General features: G+C 34.9%; 1 protein-coding gene across 3 annotated transcripts in view; it reads right to left on the bottom strand.

The window, feature by feature from the left end:
• The window catches only part of LOC145292012 (DNA (cytosine-5)-methyltransferase 3B-like), a 667,010-nt gene that overhangs the window by 289,546 nt on the left and 358,601 nt on the right, over positions 1-18,863 (bottom strand). For all 3 annotated transcript variants that reach the window (XM_080138008.1, XM_080138009.1, XM_080138010.1), the window contains exons 11-12: positions 14,195-14,236; positions 10,646-10,731 (exon numbers count right to left, since the gene is read on the bottom strand). In XM_080138008.1, the coding sequence (XP_079994134.1) occupies positions 10,646-10,731; positions 14,195-14,236 (128 nt within the window). The remainder of the gene's footprint in view (positions 1-10,645; positions 10,732-14,194; positions 14,237-18,863) is intronic.

Below are 18,863 nucleotides of genomic sequence, written 5' to 3'. Positions count from 1 at the left end.
AAAGAATTAAATCTATAATAAAGATCCTAATGTGCCAGAGCTTTTTTTTACTTTGTGACGATGTTTTTTTATTTAACGATGGAGTCATGATACTGAGCAGTCTGCAGAAAAAATCCTGCAGGATTTTTATGTGGGTCATCCAGGGGAAAAACCGCACTAAAAGTCTAAAGCGCTAAAGCCATAGAATACATAGTTAATTTATGTAAAGGACGCACACTCACAGCAAAAGCACCAACAATATGCAAACCTTGCCCAAAAACGGAGCAACCATGACAAAGGATTCATGTCAATTTTGTAGGTTCTTTGAATGATGCAGTACTATCTCAATGTTGCTAACAGCCACACAAAATGACCAGAAGTTCTGGAATGTAAAAGACCTACCACAATTGCATGATGAGGTACCTACACAAACTATACACATCCAACCAATAATCACCAAAATAATAGGACTAACATGGTGACAGCCTGGTAGTGTAAGGCTTCCACAATTGTTGATTAAACTGGAGTAATGAGTTCATAAATTAACAAATGGAAATGAAACAATTAAGTTCAAACAATTTGATGGCAGTTCCTTGTGATGAACAATTCAAGATGAAATTTCTCCTGGCTGTGTTGTTTTTATACCATTCAAAGTCAGCTAACAAAAAGAGAAGATTATGTTGTTAGGGGTAAAACCCTCAATAAAGAATTTAAGAAACATGAATGAGTTGTTGTCGGGTCGACATCCAGACAGCAAATTAAGTAACAGTTCAATTTTCCTGCTTAATGTTACCCTATCAAACATTGAGAAGGTATTAGGTTGAGAAGAAAATTCTTGCGGAATTTTTAACTTTGATTTCAAATGATGTATTTTCAAATAAGTTTTTGTCATAATACTTTTACTTTTTATATAATTTTAGAGTGTTTTTCGCTTTTTCTAATTGTTTAAATTACAATCATTTTAAAACAATTATGTCTTCTTTTCAGAACGTTGAATCCAAGATGGAAAAAAAGCAAATTCACACAATTTTTTTCATTTCAATTCAAGCTAGGCTGCTGAAACAACTCGCAATGCCAACAAAGCCTTTGGCCCAGGAACCACTACTGAATGCATGGCACAATGGAGGTTTAACAAATTTTGTGGTGGCGACAAGTCTTGAAGATGATGAGCGTAATGGTCAGCCATCAGATGTTGACAAAGCCTTAATCGAAACTAATCCATGCAAAACTGTTCGAGAACTTGCTTCTGAATTAGACATAATGTATACGACAATTTTCAACCACCTGAGAGAGATTGGAAAGACAAAAAACTTGATAAATGAGTGCCTCACAAATTGAATGGCAACCAAAAGAAATGTCATTATGAAGTGTCATCTTCCTTTCTTTTACACAACAATAGCAACCTGTTTCTCAACCGAGTTGTGACTTGTGATGAAAAGTGGGGTATTAACGACAACCAGCGATGCTCAGCTCAGTGGTTAGATGCTGACAAAGCCCCACAACACTTCCCGAAGCCAGAGTTGCAACAAAAGAAGGCCATGCTGACTGTTTGGTGGTCTGCAACCAGTCTCATCAATTACAGTTTTTTGAATGTAGGCGAAACCACTACGACAGAGAAGTACAGTTATAACGATTATTGCAGCATTCCCACCAAGCACACCGGGGCCCCTTAACCTTGTCAAATTCCACCCGATGTGGCATGTGTTCTTTCGATCATACATTGTCCTGTTACAAATTGACCTGTTGATCGCCCTTACCCATTGTGTTTTCATGGTGGGGTGCTTTGCCTCTTGATCGAATCGTCTCCTACCCTGTGTAGGTAGTCTCCAGGTACATCAATCACTCTGCTGGTCCTTGCGGCTTACTGCAAAATGAAAAGTCCTCACCACAAACAAACAGAACTCTGGTTTTTAATAATAACAAACTATTTATTAATTTCATTACTTCATAACAGCTACTGTCTAAATTGAGGTGACTGACGATAGCAGTGAAACGATGTAAGACCAGACCAGTAAAGTCACAGATTTCCCATTAACACAGGCTAGTTAACATTATCACATCAGGCCCTGACGGCTCCCAAATCAGGAGCGCTGGACCAGCCCAGCTGTTCGATTTGCTGGCTATAACTCTTCTCTTTTTAGAATTCCTTTTTCTAAATCCAACTCCTTTTCTCCACCTCTCCTTCAGAGAGTGGTTACAAACACCCTTCTTTTCTTCCTCTTAGAGCTTATCTCTATCAAACCTCAACCCCCACCTGCACTGAGGTTTTTAATTATCAAATTAGGAGTGATTAGTCATTCCAAGTCGAACAATGTCTGGCGGCTACTCCTACCCTTGACCCCCATTCTAAGTTGTCAGCCTTAATCAGCTAAGGGTCTCTGGATCTTTTCATATCTCTCAACAGAGGTTTTAAAAACAACCTTTCATGTTAACAGATATATAACGCCAATGAGATAAAAGCAATTATTCTTTGTTTTTTTCTCTTTTCTTGTCAAAATACCATAGACATTTCTGCCCTGTCCCAATCAGACATCACCACCCCCTCTTCTGCCCTCTCTTCCTCTTTCCCGTCTGGTCAAACAACCCCCCTCTCACCGCAATATGCACCTCGCTGCATGCATTCATGACACCAATTAGTATCATACTGTAAACAAATGGATGAAAGGCATCAGAAACTTAGACAACACTCAGCATTAGTCAACAGAGAAGGCCCAATTCTCCTCTATGACAATGCCCGACTGCACATTGTGAAACCGACCCAGCAGAAGTTGAAATTCTGCTTCATACGCCATACTTTCCAGATTTCTCACCTACCGATTGCCACATTTTAAAGCATGTCACCAACTTTCTGCATGATAAAAAGCGTAAGAGATGTTAAAAACACCTTCAGCTACTTCATCGGCACCAGAATGCAAGACTTTTATGTTACTGGCATAAATACATTTGTTTTGCATTGGTAAAAGTTTTTTGATTCTTAAGATGCTTATTTCAATCAATCAATTTTTGTTTGAGCCAAGATATATATTTATATATATATATATATATATATATATATATATATATATATATATATAGTCATATGAATTCAAAAGTTAAAAACAGCAAGAATAGGAGTGCAAAAGAAAGAGTAACAGTGTGAGTTATATTTTAAATAATTTTTGACAATAAATGCTCAAGAGATATTAAGATAGCAAACACTTAATAGTTCTTGATAATGAATTGGATAGCAACTTTCTGCCTTGTGAGAGAATGGTGTTTTGCACCTAGTAGCTATACAGTTCAATTCTGGACTTTCAGCTTTGTTGGAAATTGCTGCAGGCGTTATCAGTAGTAGGAATGGTGAAGATGGTAGGAGTGAACTCTTTGTTAGTTGCAGGTTCTTTTTTCTTTCCACTGTTTTTCTTTCTTTTGCCGATTTGATGCCGTTTGCTTTTTACCAGGTGATGTGATCGCATGTCTCTGACTTGAGATCTGTTGCTTGAATGCCAGGTCCACAGGCCTCTCTTGCAAGTATCATTGTAGCACAGGATAGATCGTCCACTTGGATATCTTTTGGGGTGCGACTGTCTTCTATCCTGTACACATGACCAAGCCAGTGCAGGTGTCTGAGTGAGAATGGCAAACATACTTGGTATGTCAGCCTGGTACAAGGCACCAACTATCTGGTGTAAATTCTTCTCTAAGCTTGCTACCCAAAATGGCTACTGGTCTGTCAAGCTAGACTAGGAATCACAATTGTCAACTACCCTCAACTCACTTACTGTTAAATATGAGACCTTTAGTCTGTGCTTTCTCCATTAACATTCATAGGTTGTGGTTGTATTTCTCTTTACTTTGTCAAAAGACAATCACGTTTTTGATCAAGGTTCCAGCGCACTTTTCTATGATCATATCCATATTCTGCTGGAAAACAACTTGAGACATAACTAAAGGGAATTCTTCAGAAACAGTATCATATTTCAGCTCTTAGCACTTCAGAGAATTTGCCAAAGAATAGTATTTTGAGCATATCATTCTCTCAGATTCCCTCAATCGAACCGCGTGGCAGAACAACACATAAAAGCTATGAAGAAAACCATATGTAATCGAGATATAGATATGAATCTATTATGTCTCTAATCTACCTCGATGAATCATGTCATCCTATCTCTGGGAGAACTACTCTTCAATCGTAAGCTGGTTAGCAATATTCCTACCAAATGCCTCAACTCAGAAAGAAGAAATTCAGGACTGCCTACTCCATAGACAATTATTGCATAGAAGGCACCCTGATCAACATGCAAAGGATCTCACAGAGCTAAATACAGGATAACTGGTATAAGTACAAAACTAGGATATAAGAAAGTGGACTCAAACAGTTGTCAGACAAGCCTGCACTGAACCATGATCCTACATTGTTGAAACTACAACAGAACAAATCCTTCCGATAAACCACAGGCATCTCAAGAAAGATATCAGCAATGTCGATAAGACATGGACATTTCTCCATAAAGAATCCCCACATCATACTGCATCTGCACATACCAATAATCCAAACACATATTCCGCTGAAACACCAAACACACATCAACACTTCATCCAAAGTAGCTCACAAAGCTTCAAATGAAAATCTGTCCAATGATAATACAACAACTAGAACAACTACTACTAAGTCGAATCTTGTAAGACCTCCTCCCCAAAAATATCACTTATAGGAAAGTTATATATAGTAATTTTCATTAGTGAACTCTACATGAACAATTCTTCTAGAGGGAGGTCATGATATGTTACCATTCCTGGCATAGGAGTTACTTGCATTTGAATAAAGCAAGTTCTTGTCCCTTTTCGAATGCAGCCTTTGTAAACCAAACATACCTTTTAGGCATAGGTCTCTTGTTACTTTACTAATCCAAACTTTGACAGTTGTGTATGTGGAAGGCATTCAGCCTTTATTCTTGGTGTGAGTATAAACTCCACAATTCACTACTGTAAAGATCGTAATATGAGTCATAGCCGTGCCTGCTTTGCCTATCCTTACTTTGAGCTCCACATCCAAAGATAAGTTGCTGAAGATGGTGGAGCCAAGGTAGGTGCTAGGTAAACTTGTCAGAGTGTAGTCGCTGATTGTGACATCTTGTTGTTTTTCTTTAGGTGGATGATGAGGGTGAACTCAAGTAGAAGATAAGTTACTGAAGAGCTTCTCCAGAGTGAGCCGCAAGAGCTGCATCATCTCCAAAGAGCATCTCTAATAAGCGTTTGGTACATCCTTACCTTCATTCTGAGACAAGCAAGGTTGAATAGATTGCCTTATTGTAGAGAAAGGTGCTGTCATTTGACTCATGGAATGAAATAGTGCAGGAGCAAAGAAAAGAAGATGCTGAATAGCGTATGTGCCAAGCTTACTGAAATATTAAACACAATGAAACTGAACTCAAGAGCAGCATTTCCAGATACACAAAGATTGTGCAAAGTAGAAAGGGAAAGAGAACTAACCACCACAAACTAGAGGTTAAAGCAAAAAGAAAAACTTTAACTTTGATTTTGCTTTTATATTAGACAAGCATGACTACTCATTATTGACCAGTGGCATGGACAAAAAAAAAAAAAAGGGAGAAGAGTTAAAAAGTGGGCACAATATCTTTCTTTTAAAACTTCTTTCTTCCTCTCCCCTTTTTTATTATTAAACCTAGTCTGTTGATATTAAGCACTTTTGGATTTAGCATATACCTTACAAAACTGAATATTTTATTTTTAGACCGACACTATTGATGGCATTGAACATATTCCAATTCATTATATACTATTTAGCAAATATAATACTTTAAACTTACTCTATTTATTATATTGAGAACTTTTAGATTCAGTATATAATACCTATTAAACGTAATACTTTATTATTATGCTTACTCAATTATTATTATGATTATCAATGTTGAGGAGGATGATCTTTGGTGGGATTTGGTTGCTGCCTGGAGCCTTTCCACAGAAGAGTTACTCCATGGCCTAGCCTAGTTTGTCGATAGTAGGTGGTGAGTCAAGCTCATCTATAGCAAGCTATGGTGTGGTGATCTTGATGGCTTGATCACTGACAAAATTTTCCCTGGAACACAGTTCTTGGTAATGCTCAGGCATCTCTCATTTGTTTGCTGTGGTCCTTGATGATCTGCCAAGAGGTGAACAAGGATGCAATCTTGAAGACAGTCAGACTGAAGGGTTACTTCCTCACCTCCATACATTGCGCTGGTATTGCCACTATTCACAGCTGCCTGGATGCAATAGTCATTGGCACACTTGCAGGAGATCCTCTGAGTGTTGCTGTGGCCTCTCTGTAGATGGCCAGTGTCTTCTCACTGAGCTGTCTCTTGTACTCTAGAAGAGCAACTATTTTGCAGTGATGGCAGGTTCCATCTCCTCTATCCCAGTCTTTGTTTTTCTTTGCTTTTTTCCCAAAGGGGTCAATGGCAGCTTTATACAAGTTATTGTGGATGAAGTTCCATTACACCTGGGTGCAATCATCCAGGGCTTTGTCGATGGCATAGGAGAAACATTCCCAGAGTTACTAAATCAATATGGAGTTGACCCTTCTGATTGGAGCAATGGATTGGCTTGGTGTGATTGCTGCCAATCAGAAATTGGTCAGTGTTGCAGGTGGCACTGTGATAATTGTGCGTGAGAAGCAGATGGTTCAGCATATCTCTCTGGGTAATAAACAAGTTTGGGTGATGCTAATGCTTAGATGCTGGGATGTGTCTAGGACACTGTTATCTAGTTTGATGGCAAAGAAGGTGCTGATAATGCACAGGTTCCTGTAGAAGTAGAACTCAAGTAGGTGCTAGCCATTCTCATTGACCTTGCCAATACCAGAGTATCCAATGCAGTGTGGCCAGGAGTAGTGGTCTGCATCTATCCTAGTGATGAAGTCTATGAAAAGGTATTTCTTCTTTATCAGAGGTCCATTCCAATATGACTGACAAATCTCCTTCTAAGTCGTCTCCAAACAAAAAGGGTGCAGAATCCCTTAAACATTCTCTTACAGAAAAGGCAAAATTCTGTAAATTGTGTAATAAACCTGATCAAAATGTGAAAGATTGCTTAAAATATTCCACGTATAATTTAAAGGTGGAGTATGTTGAAGTGCTTAGCCTTTGCACAAAATGTCTGGGTTCCTATTCTGAGGACAAATGCTGTGGACTAAGAGAATTTCTTTTTGTGATCCTAAATTACATTTTCTCATCATCATCATCATCATCATCATCATCATCATCATCATGGCGGGCTACTTGCCTGGACCAATGTGACTCTTCCTCTCCAGAGTTTCCTGTCTTTCATCAGCTGCTTCAGATCTTCAGGTTCACAGTTGGCATCGTGTGCTGGATGTACGTGGATCTAGATCGTCCTTTGCTTGCGCGTCCGTGTCGTAGAGTCCATAACAATACATCACTCACCAATTCATGCTTGCTCCTCGGACAATGACCAGCAAATCGTAGGCATCTTTCTTTGATGGTATTAGATATGGCAGGTAGGTTGCCATAAAGTTACTGCTTCGTAGGATGATTTTGCCAAGATAAATTTAATACTGTTCATAGCATACGGGTGTATGTGCTGTCTAGTGTAGCGTAATCCCCCATTGAGGAGCATTAGAACTACACTGAGGTAGCTTTGTATTCCCGGGTGACGCCAGATAACCCAAGGATTTAAGATAGAGAAGATAAATATATATATTTTATTTCATGTCAAAATAGATATTGTTTGAAACCAGAGAAATATATTTTTACGGCTAAAAGTTGATGACAGGAAATTTCACTTATAACATTGTCTGACCTTAAATGAACTCAAGGTTGGATGTCAGAATTGACATCTGACCTTGGAAATCGTGAGAATGAGTAATTCAGATTTCAGGTGTGGGAATCGTACCCATGCAAAACCCTAAAGCTTTTGATTTTGTGGCGAAATTTCCACCCCATCCACATACCTTACTATATATACGACTGTCGTGCGAAAATTAGTCAGTTAGCGTTGGGAATTGAAACAGATTGTTTGTTGAATCTGAGAATTGATGTGACCCCTCCACCTTCCTCCTCCAACTGTCTGTCGCTGTCTGTGAAGAGATTTGAGACTCTGAAAAGAACTTACAGAAACTGAGTGATAATTGTAAAAACTTGTACATAATTCTGTGAAATTAAGCTTCTGTAGATTAGACTACAATTGTTTGTCTTTCTTCCTGCCTGCTGCTTCGATATTCGCTTTCAGCATACCAGATTTCATGTAACAACCTCAGAGAAGACTAGACCGCACGAGCCAAGAATTCAGAGAGACAGGGATCCTTAACCACCTTCAGATAGACAGGGGTCTTTAACCACCTTCCACTAGTTTTCTTTCCAATCTTTTGGTGAGTGTCCAGGTTATAGCACTGTAAACAAGGACAGACTCTACCACTGCCCTGAAGAACTGCCTTTTCAGTTTGTTAGGTCCGAAGTCCATACTGAACGCAGCCCATCCAATGCAGCCCATGCTTTTGAGATGCGAATTTCGATATCTCTCTCTGTAGAAGCTACATTGCTGCCCAGATACATAAACTCAGCGACTTCTTTCAGTGTTGATCCAACCAGAGCCTTGATCTCTCCCTTCACATTGAAAGTCATAAACTTTGTCTTATCCAAATTAATGTGGAGACCAATGTCATTTGCAGACGTTTCTAACTTACGTAACAGTGTTTGCGCATCAGCAGTGTTGTTCACGAACAAAGCAATATCGCCTGTGTAATCTGCATCAGATCATGTGTGCTGATTGATGACGTCTGTTTCTGGGTTAATTTTGGATGAAGCCTAGCATGTTGTGTATATCAACAAAGGTGCGAAGTACAAAGTCAAGACCGACAATGAAAGTAACCTACTATGCCTATTAACATTTTTATAGATACTAAGTCTATTAATCTCACTGAGATTGGTGTCCTTAAAAATGGGATTACAAAAACCCTGAATTTTTGCTGCCTTATTAACAGACAGTTTGAACTTAACGTCTGAGGTATCACGTTTTGATGAAGTCATGAATAATATTAAAGGGGCTGGTTTTCACCTTAATTCTGAAGACTAGAAGATGAATGATACGACTTTAGATAGTTTCATAGGTTTAGATTTAATTTAACGTTTGCAGAAATTCCAACTTACTGAATGTCTGAATGCTTGACAGTTTCCGAATGGAATTATACCTTTTGGAAATGTTAGTTGTTTTTTGAAATCCGATGCAAAAACCAAAATCTTTATAAATACACTTCCTTTGCAGACATCATCCATGTTCTTTACAAATTATCTTATTGAAAGTGTTCTGAATCCAGTTCATTCATTTCCCGACCCTCGGGGTTCTTTTTTTTTGAAGATTCTTCAATTGAATGTGAAATAAAGAATAAAGAGTATATGGGTATCGATTGCCATAATAACTCATCTTATAATGATGGCAAAATTAATAATTAAAAAAAAAATATTGTCATGGAAAATAGTAGATATTATATAGATTTGCCATAGGACAAGGAGAAATTATTAAATGTTGCTTCAAATTTTGTGCCATCCTTGAAAATGATGCTAAGAGTGCTTGATTCCTTAGATAAAATTTTTTCTTCTCCTAAATTAAGACAGGTTTATGATCTATGAATATATGTCCCTGATTGGATAAACCGGTTCAATATCTGTTGGCCGATTGCTCTGTTATTGTCACTAATAAAAGCAATAATCAGAAGAAAGTTATATATATATATATATATATATATATATATATATATATATATATATATATATATATATATATATATATATGACCAGAAGTAATACAGTAATCATAATCATATAATTTTTGATCTTGGAGAACTCATTATTCCAGTACACTCAACAATTGTGGAAACTACATTATCAGGTTAAGCTACCATGTTAATCCTACTATTCTTGCAATCATTGATCTGATGTCTTCGAAAGAACTCCAGGAAAGTGTTTGTTATTATTTTACAGCATTTTCTGATGTGCCCAGGCCTTATCTAATTATGTGAGTTTATTTATTTACATTATTAAAAAAAATATAACTCTACTGTTATGAACACAGAGCCAATTTGTTTTATTAATTCATATCTATTCTGTGTTACTTGTCATTGGAGCTTTCTTTCAACAAAAAATAGAGTTAAAATTAAACATTTGGTACTTATAGTCAAAACCAAATGAAATATGATAGTTTAAAATAAATCAACATTAAAACTTTTTGATATCTTACCAAGCAGAAATGAAGGAAAATTATCTTATAGAATTTTAATTAAAAATATAAATCAGTTTTATCATATATTTCTAATACTCCATTGACATGAACACATTTTAGATCTTTAAAAATGAGAACAGTGGAGATAAGTCTTAAATGTATTCATGCCAATGGAAAATAGGAAATATACGATACTGATTTACATTTTTAATTAAAATTTTATTCAATAATTTTCCCTAATTTTTGTTGTACACTTTTGCCTGATACGTAAGTATATCAAAAAGTTTTCCTGCAAATTTATTTTAAACTGTCATATTTCACTTGTGTTTTTCTGATTACAAGCACCAAACATTTTCAAGTTCTGGCCAGGAGGGATTTAAATATATAAAGGCCAAGGAGAAATAACTTGATTAAAAAATGTAGTTCATGTTGAATAAATGAATTCAGATACCTTGCAATCTTCACATAATCCACCTTCGAATAAAGGATGTTGATCAACAAGTTCTTTCTCTGAGGAATCACAGGAAAGACATATTTCTATAGAAAAAATAGCAAAGTTAAACATATTTTTTGAACAAAGAATACTCATACAGGATGTTTATATCATTTAAAATTTATTTTTATCTTTCACAATAGTTTCTAGGAATTTATTTTTAATTATGAAGAAATTAAATTTTGCTCATCTGAGAAAATATCAATGTCTAGCAAGGCTGCCTGGCGTTGCTCGGGACCGTATAAAACAATGAGAAAAATTTTGAACATGCCTGTTATTCTTAGGATAGAGTAATTTTTTATGTTTATGTATCATTTGCCATCTTGAGCAAAATAATAGTTTATCTACCCTAGGATGAGTATTACACAACATATGTATGGAATAAGTGTACATTCATTGGACAGGAAATTTACAGCACGTATGTGGAAAATAATTCCTTACCTAGGGCGGGTTATGTATAACACATATTTAAAATTATTTAAATAAGTTTATGTTGTGCTAAATTTTCAGTATGTCACATATAAGAGTGTGTTTGTTTTTACATCAGAGTGCTATAGTGAAGAAGCACCGGATTTTTTATATGAATGTTATACTACTCGAATATATTACATGATTTTTGATTTTGATAACTTATGTATGTCACAGATAAGAATTTCTTTGTTTTTCATATCTGTTACATTTTCTGTATGCCAGGGGTAAGAATTTGTTTATTTTGTTATCTGGGTGCTATAGTGAAGAAGCACCTTTTTTCTCATATGTAAGTCATACTACTGAATATTAAATATGATTTTCGGTTTTAATAACTTTCATGTATGTCACAGGCAAGATTTTCTTTGTTTTGTCATTAGTACTATACTACACAAGTACCTTATTACTTTTATAGAGTTTCTTGTACACATAAATACATTATAAACTGATCATTGTATGTGATTTTTGGAATATGACTATACAAACATATATAATACATTAAATTTCTAATGATCAGTTAATCAGTATAGGAGTGAATCCAATACATACAAATATATACGTACACTAATCATTCATAATGACCGGTTAATTAGTTGAGGAGTGAACCCAATACATACAAATATATGAACATATACACATAATTAAAATTCATAATTATCGGTTAATTAGTTTAGTCCAATACATAGAAATAAGTAAGCATATACACATAATTAAAATTCATAATGATCGGTTTATTAGATTAAGAGTGATTCCAATACATAAAAATGTATAAACATATACATTTAATTAAAATTCATAATGATCGGTTCATTAGTTTAGGAGTGATTTAAATACATAAAAATATATAAACATGTACACATAATTAAAATTCATAATGATTGGTTAATTAGTTTAGGAGTGGATCCAATAAATACAAATATATAATCATATAAACATATTTAAAATTTATAATGACCTGTCAATTAGTTTAGGGGTGAATCCAAGAAATAGAAATATATAAATATATCCCTCAATAAATAGGTTGTTCCGAAATCGTGTAGCGGGAGTCGGCTAATTTCAGTTAATGTTCGTAGATGTGATATCTACGCCTGCATACTAGTAGTAACTATCTTAGTTGTATAAGACGCATACTTGTCACATAGTAGAATGTAGAACTGGATAAAACTATGAATTAAAATCGAGGCATAGGCAATAGATTGTGCCATAGACCATATGGTTAGGTCGTCAGTATTACACACTTCATATGTGCAACAACCTGGGTTTGCGCCTATGTCGAAGCACGTCACTGATGAGATGCAGTACATCGAAACCCACTTTGGGTCTGGCGTTGTCTGTTGTCGATGCAATTGCTCGATTTCATCTAATTCTAGGTTCTAGCTTTATCATAAAAACGTATATGTGAACGGATATTTATATATATCTATCTCCTCTTAATGTCTAATATATATAAACATATACACATAATTAATATTGTTAATGATCGGTTAATTAGTTTAGGAGTAAATCCAATACAAATGCCATTACTTGATCTATTTACGTGACTTTTTGGAATGTAACAAATAAGCCGATACATCATATATATTTTGAATGGCATTTTCATTACGTAAATCAAAAACATTCTTCTGTATTTTTTTTAATAAAAGTGTTCTTGTGTATTTATTACATACCATTTAAAAATCAAGAATGTAAAAATAAGAAAAAATAACTGGAGCTGATGGAGATTGAAACTGCAACACTTGTGCTAGTAATCGGTCATGCTATCCGTTGCACCAAAGGGACAACAGCTTCAATAGTGTTGTGAAATATCTTACTACATATATTTCTCTTTTACTCGATGTATGCATGTGCAGAATGACGCCATTGTGCTACGCTCGTCAAGCAATAATGCTTTCAAGTTTGAACCCCTTTTTTGAACCGCTTAGCAATTGCTTTAGCCAATTATATATCTATAATAAAATTCTCACCACAAAATGCAATCTTTTGAGCTATTGCACGTCGTCCAACGATCATCCGTCTAGGAGGAGATAGAATTTATAAAACAGAGACAGACACACACACACACACACAGACATAGTGAGATTTATATATTAGATTACCTAATGCCTTAATTACAAAAATGTTAGATGACAGAGATGATAACAAGCTATGTCAAACTGACACTAGATAAAAATTAACAATATTCTGTAGCAGATGGGATTGCAACAAATACAAGCCGAAGCGAATTCTCACAGCTTGACAGTTTGAATATATTTCCTTCCTGGCTTGTCCAATCAGAAGCCATCTTTCAGTCATGTGACCAAGTTTATAAAAGATTAAACTGGCAACACACGCTCTCTTTTTCTTCTCAGATTGTGGACTGACAATTCCATGGGAAACGGACCTGTTACCCCAATTTCTTTCTTAGGACCCAACAGAACTCACCTGGTCCTTGGGTTCGGGGTTCGATTAAGACGTGGATACAAACAGGCCAATATGGTTACACAGATGGACTGAAATGTGGTACATACACAAACTTTTTTTCCTATCCTACAGTACTGTCTCTAATCTTTCATGACGGACGTTTCTACTACTAACTTCAAGGAGAAAAATAATAGATCATGATTACAAACCACACATGAAATCTTTCTCTTTTAACAGGCCTATCTAATCTTTAATCTACATTTCTACACAGGAACACTTCCGAATATTAACTATATATAAGATAATCAATAACTATAATGAAGATAATCAATAAAGCTGTTTTTTAATTCTTGGAACAAGACTTCTTGTCTTTCTCATTTCTACAATTCTTTTATTATTAAACTTCATAAAAGTTGACACTGATAATTTTAAAAGTGAATAATATTCAGCAAATCTTATAAATAAAGAAGCTTATTTCTATTTGATATCAACGGAATGCAATAATGTCTTTATAGATGATTTACACTCTCAACTCTTCATTTTAATTTGTTTTAGAAGCAATTAACATTTTCTACTGAAAATGTTTATTGTAAACTTTCATTTTTTTTTTTATAAGAAGCAATCATAGAAAGGATATACCTTGAATTTTTACAGCATTTGACTTGACTTTGCTTGAGGCTTCTGAAAAAATATACAAACATATATATCAGTATATTTTATGAATTTTATATTATTAGGTAAACCTAGCAGACAAGTCTTTAGAGATCTTAAGCAGAATTCAGACTTGCTATTGCAAAAGTTCCATTTCCACTAGCAAAGCAACCGAAGAGTAACTTTTTGGCCATTGTTCATTTTCTAATAATAATCATGGCTAAGTAGTCAATGACACAGACTGACAGCTTGGGTGTGCCAAGTTTGGATCCAGTTAATTCTACAATAACACTTTCATTGTGTTTAACCTCTTAAAAAGGAGATAAATAAAATAATTATTTTTGCTAGCAAGAATAAAATATTATTTATGCACATTTTTTTTTTAGTAAATTTATTTGAAGCATGTTTGCAAACAAATTTCTGTCTGTTTCCATTATGTACTTCAAAAGAAATATTTATCTAAGAGAATGTTTTGCTTTGTATTTTGTAATTTAATATTAGTTTTGTTGTTAAGATTTTTTTTTTTAACAATCCTGTTCTTGTTCACAATGTCTTCAAGGTGTTCACACAATTTTCCTTAGTTCTATCATTAACCAAAAGTCAGAGTGGCAACTTCCCCACCCTCTCATAATTGCACAAAGACCCTCTTAAAACCACACATAATCGTCTTTAGAAAAAAACAAAAGCAAAAAGGCACAGAGGATTTATCTCCAATAGAAAAAAAAAATGGTTAACAGCCCTAAAATGCTAGAATGGCTCAAAATAATTTTACATTAAATTCTAAAATACTTGTTTATCTTTCATTAAAGTTTTTTTTAAGGTATTCACACGTAATTGCCTACAAAGGTAAAAAAATCGCATATTTTGGGGAGGTGGTCAGATGGGGTGGGGGGAGCTAAGGTCGGTATTAATCTACAATAATACCAAAGAAATATTGTAATATATTCATTTTTAAACAGTCCTAGATTTCGATTTCAGTTATTTGTACATAGAAAGCATTACAATTCAGCTTTGAGTTCTTTAACTTCTTTTCTTTTAATGAATACATGGCATTTTTAAGGAATTGCAGCATATTTACGTGGATTTAGTGAAGAATATTTGGAAACCATTAATTTTTGGAGATTTTCAGTAGCATATTTTAATTCCTAGGACAAAAATACACTTATCTGGTAAATTTCATAGCTTAATCTTCTGTTTTAACAAAGATATAACATTTTTACTGAAAAAGTAGTGTAAAAAATATGTGACAAAACGCATATGGTCTTAAAGAGGGAAAAATATCCAAACGCGTGAGGCACAAAAATAGTCATAACTTCCTTAATTTTAATTGGATTTAAAAAATTTAAAAAGATTCTTTCTTCAAACTATTTCTATAAATACCAATATTGAAATATTTTAAGCTATTTCAATTTTTTCATCTGTATTGCTATTACAGTCATAGCACTCCTTCTGAAGCCAAGCCGGGTATTTTTGGACTTGCAGGTTGGTGCCGAGTCTTGTTGCCTCACTCAGGGCCCGCCAGCAGCCACCTAATTGCACTAGGCGATCACCACACTCTCCAGCACATCCAGGTACACTTTGGTGTTAACTTTAAAGCTGACTTTGAAGATGTGAGGTGCCATGATGTGGCCATCTCTTGAAACCACACCAAAGACCATAACCGTGGGTTGTTCAATGCGTTGTTGAACAAACCGTATTTGCATTTTGAAAGTGCTGGCAATGGTCCTGTTGTCATAACTTGGATTTGAAATAAACAAGTGTATGGTTGCAAGAAAAATACAGACGACCGAATAAGGTTAAATATATATATATATATATTTTATTTCTCACCAAATCAGAGATTTAAGGTGTCGTCGTTAGGATGGCTGGCCGGGCGTTGAGATAAACTCGTCAATGATTAAAGTTTCTTTGCGGTTGGTTGGGTTCGGGGTGGTGATGGCAGAAATTGGCTTAGCGTGTGCGGCGATCCTTGTTAGCTGATGTCGCTTAGCACGGGGTTGGTGATAGGTGATGATTTGGTATCAGCTGAAGAAGGAAAGGGGCTTGTATCAGGATCGCGGATGAGATGGTAGCGGTGGGCGATGCTGGCTGTGCGTAGTAAGCTCCGTGTCTGATGTCGTTGGTGAGGGGTCAGATGCTGGTTGAAGACGGAGCAAGTTCACAGCGTGCCACGCTAGGACCGATGTGTCGGTTGTCGAAAAGGCTTGTATTTTTATAGTCATGAAGTGGACATAGTAAGGAGCAAAGAAAGTTTTTTTTAATCGCTGGCTTGAGTTTGCTTTTTGATTGTGTTTGTTTTTCGTGCTATAATGTGCTGTAGTGAACGGTCTGTTTGGATGCATATGTTATATGGATTTGAAGCTTTCTAGTCGGTGTTGTGAGGTTGCAATGTTTTGTGAATTATATATTGGTGTTTATATGCTTAGGAGTTGCGTTTACTGTGATGTTTGTTTTGTATTTTGTTTTTTTCTTTTGCTGTGTGGCTTTCTCTGGTGGTTTTCTTTGTTGAAGTAAGGTACAGGTTATTCTAATGATGTGTGTATCTAAAGAAATGGGATTTGAAGTTGTCATGTGTATTTATTGTGTTCATTTGTGTTGTACTGATGAACAGATTTGTCCTAGCATCGCCATTGCTGATTTCCAGTTTATTCATGGAAATATGGATGGATATGCGATATAACAGATTGGTAGAGAGTATGAGTTGTACAGCATCTCCGATCTTGCTTGGTGAACATTGTGTCACTTTCAGACATGATAGAAGGCTCCGATCACTCTTGGGATTTGTGTATAACTGGTCAACTGATAGATAGTCTACAACAAAAAAAGAAAACCAGTTTTCATCAAACAGAAGTGGAATCATGTTGTCTTTTCTAGGGCAACAATTTTATCATACTACCCTGCATTTATAAATCAAATGATTTTTTTTTTTTAGTAAATTGTACAAGCAGAGATGATTTTACAATTAGACAAAATGCATCTAATAAGTTTTTAAGATCACAACAATAAAATAAAAATATTCTTAAATGACAGTTTTTTTGCTTACAAAATCAGAGCTCCATTTTCAAAATTTGCAAATTCATTTCTCATATTTACCAATAACTTACAAGTATTAATTGGTGTTAATTTTGTATTTAAATCATGGTTGCTTTCTTAATGGTTAGGGGGGAGGGGCAACTGTGCTTATTTATTAATATGCAGCTAACTCCCTTAGCTTATTCAATTTGAATTATCTTTGAGTTCCCATTATTTTTTTTTTTAATTATCTTTAAAAAATTGGTTTAATTTTTCTATTTTTTTAAACCTAAAGTTTTATATTTAACTAGTAGGCTTTCTAGGAATTACCAGTGAAGATATAAAAGGACATTAACTAATTGAATTGCTAAGTCTTTTTTTTTCTGATTTCATTGTTTAAATTTGATTTTTTTTATTATTGTTTGCGCCCACTTCCCAATGGGAAATTTACCTGGGACATGATTTTGTGTTTGCATGTGAACGCGAAACATTTCATCTGATTTATGTGCTATTTCAGAGTAAAGAAAATGTATTCACTACATTAGTTTCGTAAATTAATGAAATTGCAATTCTTTGTTTTATAGAGTAGTAGGAAAAATATAAAAAAAAAAATTTTTTTACAAGAAATGTAAAAATATTCAACAATGCTTTCATACATATACATATCAAAAATAGTTAAAAATGAAATGTGTTGATGATATGCCAGCATCAAATTTTCCGTATAAAAATGAGAATTCCTCCATCACCATATTTAAAAAAAGAACAATTATCAAATTGACAAGAAAGTTCTTGCTGTTTTTAAATTTTACATTTAGGTTAACATATATTGGCTCAAACAAAAAGTTATTGATCAATATAAGCACCATTACTATCACCACACTATTGCCAAAGCAAAACAAATGTATTTATGCTAGTGTAACAGTAAAAGGAACTCTTTAATGTATCAAATGACTTCCCCTTGAGCACTCTTTGTATTTATGAGTCAGCCCATGACAATAAACAAATCCACATTACAATCGATCCTGTTTCTAGTGTCTTCATAAAAATACCTGCAATGTTATATGGTGGCAGCGGTAATGAATCTTTACCATTGAAAAAAAAAAAAAAAAAAAAAACAGATCAGAAGTGAAAGAAGATAATTTCACACAGTGAGTAAATCAGCAAAAAATTGATTTTTTTTTTTTCAAATGTAAAAGAAGCACACAAAAAACAAAAACAAAAAACAAAACACAAAAACAAAAAACAAAAACGAGATGGCATCTTCTAACCTAACACTGGACTGATCAAATGAAAACAAACACGAGGCGTTTAACGAACGGGTCGACTTTATGTCTATATATTTCATCATCAACAAAGTTGAAGAACAACTGAAATTCTAAGCTAAAAGAATGCCTATCGGCACAAGACGGTATGGTCACGAACGGACAGTCCATAGTCACACCCAAAATATGCAACACACAGTACTAGAGAGAATCCACGATGCACACCCAGGTATCAAAAAATGTCAACTGAGGGCAAAAAACATTGAGGAATACTCAAGGATATAGAAGCATTAGTAAGGACATGTAAGATCTGCAGAGAGCATCAGAGGAAAAATTCTAAAGAAACAATGATTATCAAGAAACATGCAATGCGACCATTTCAG

The sequence above is a fragment of the Euprymna scolopes genome, chromosome 13, assembly GCF_053919585.1.
Source record: "Euprymna scolopes isolate OS-2025 chromosome 13, ASM5391958v1, whole genome shotgun sequence".
NCBI lineage: Eukaryota > Metazoa > Mollusca > Cephalopoda > Sepiida > Sepiolidae > Euprymna > Euprymna scolopes.
This window is presented reverse-complemented; position numbering and strand designations above follow the sequence as displayed.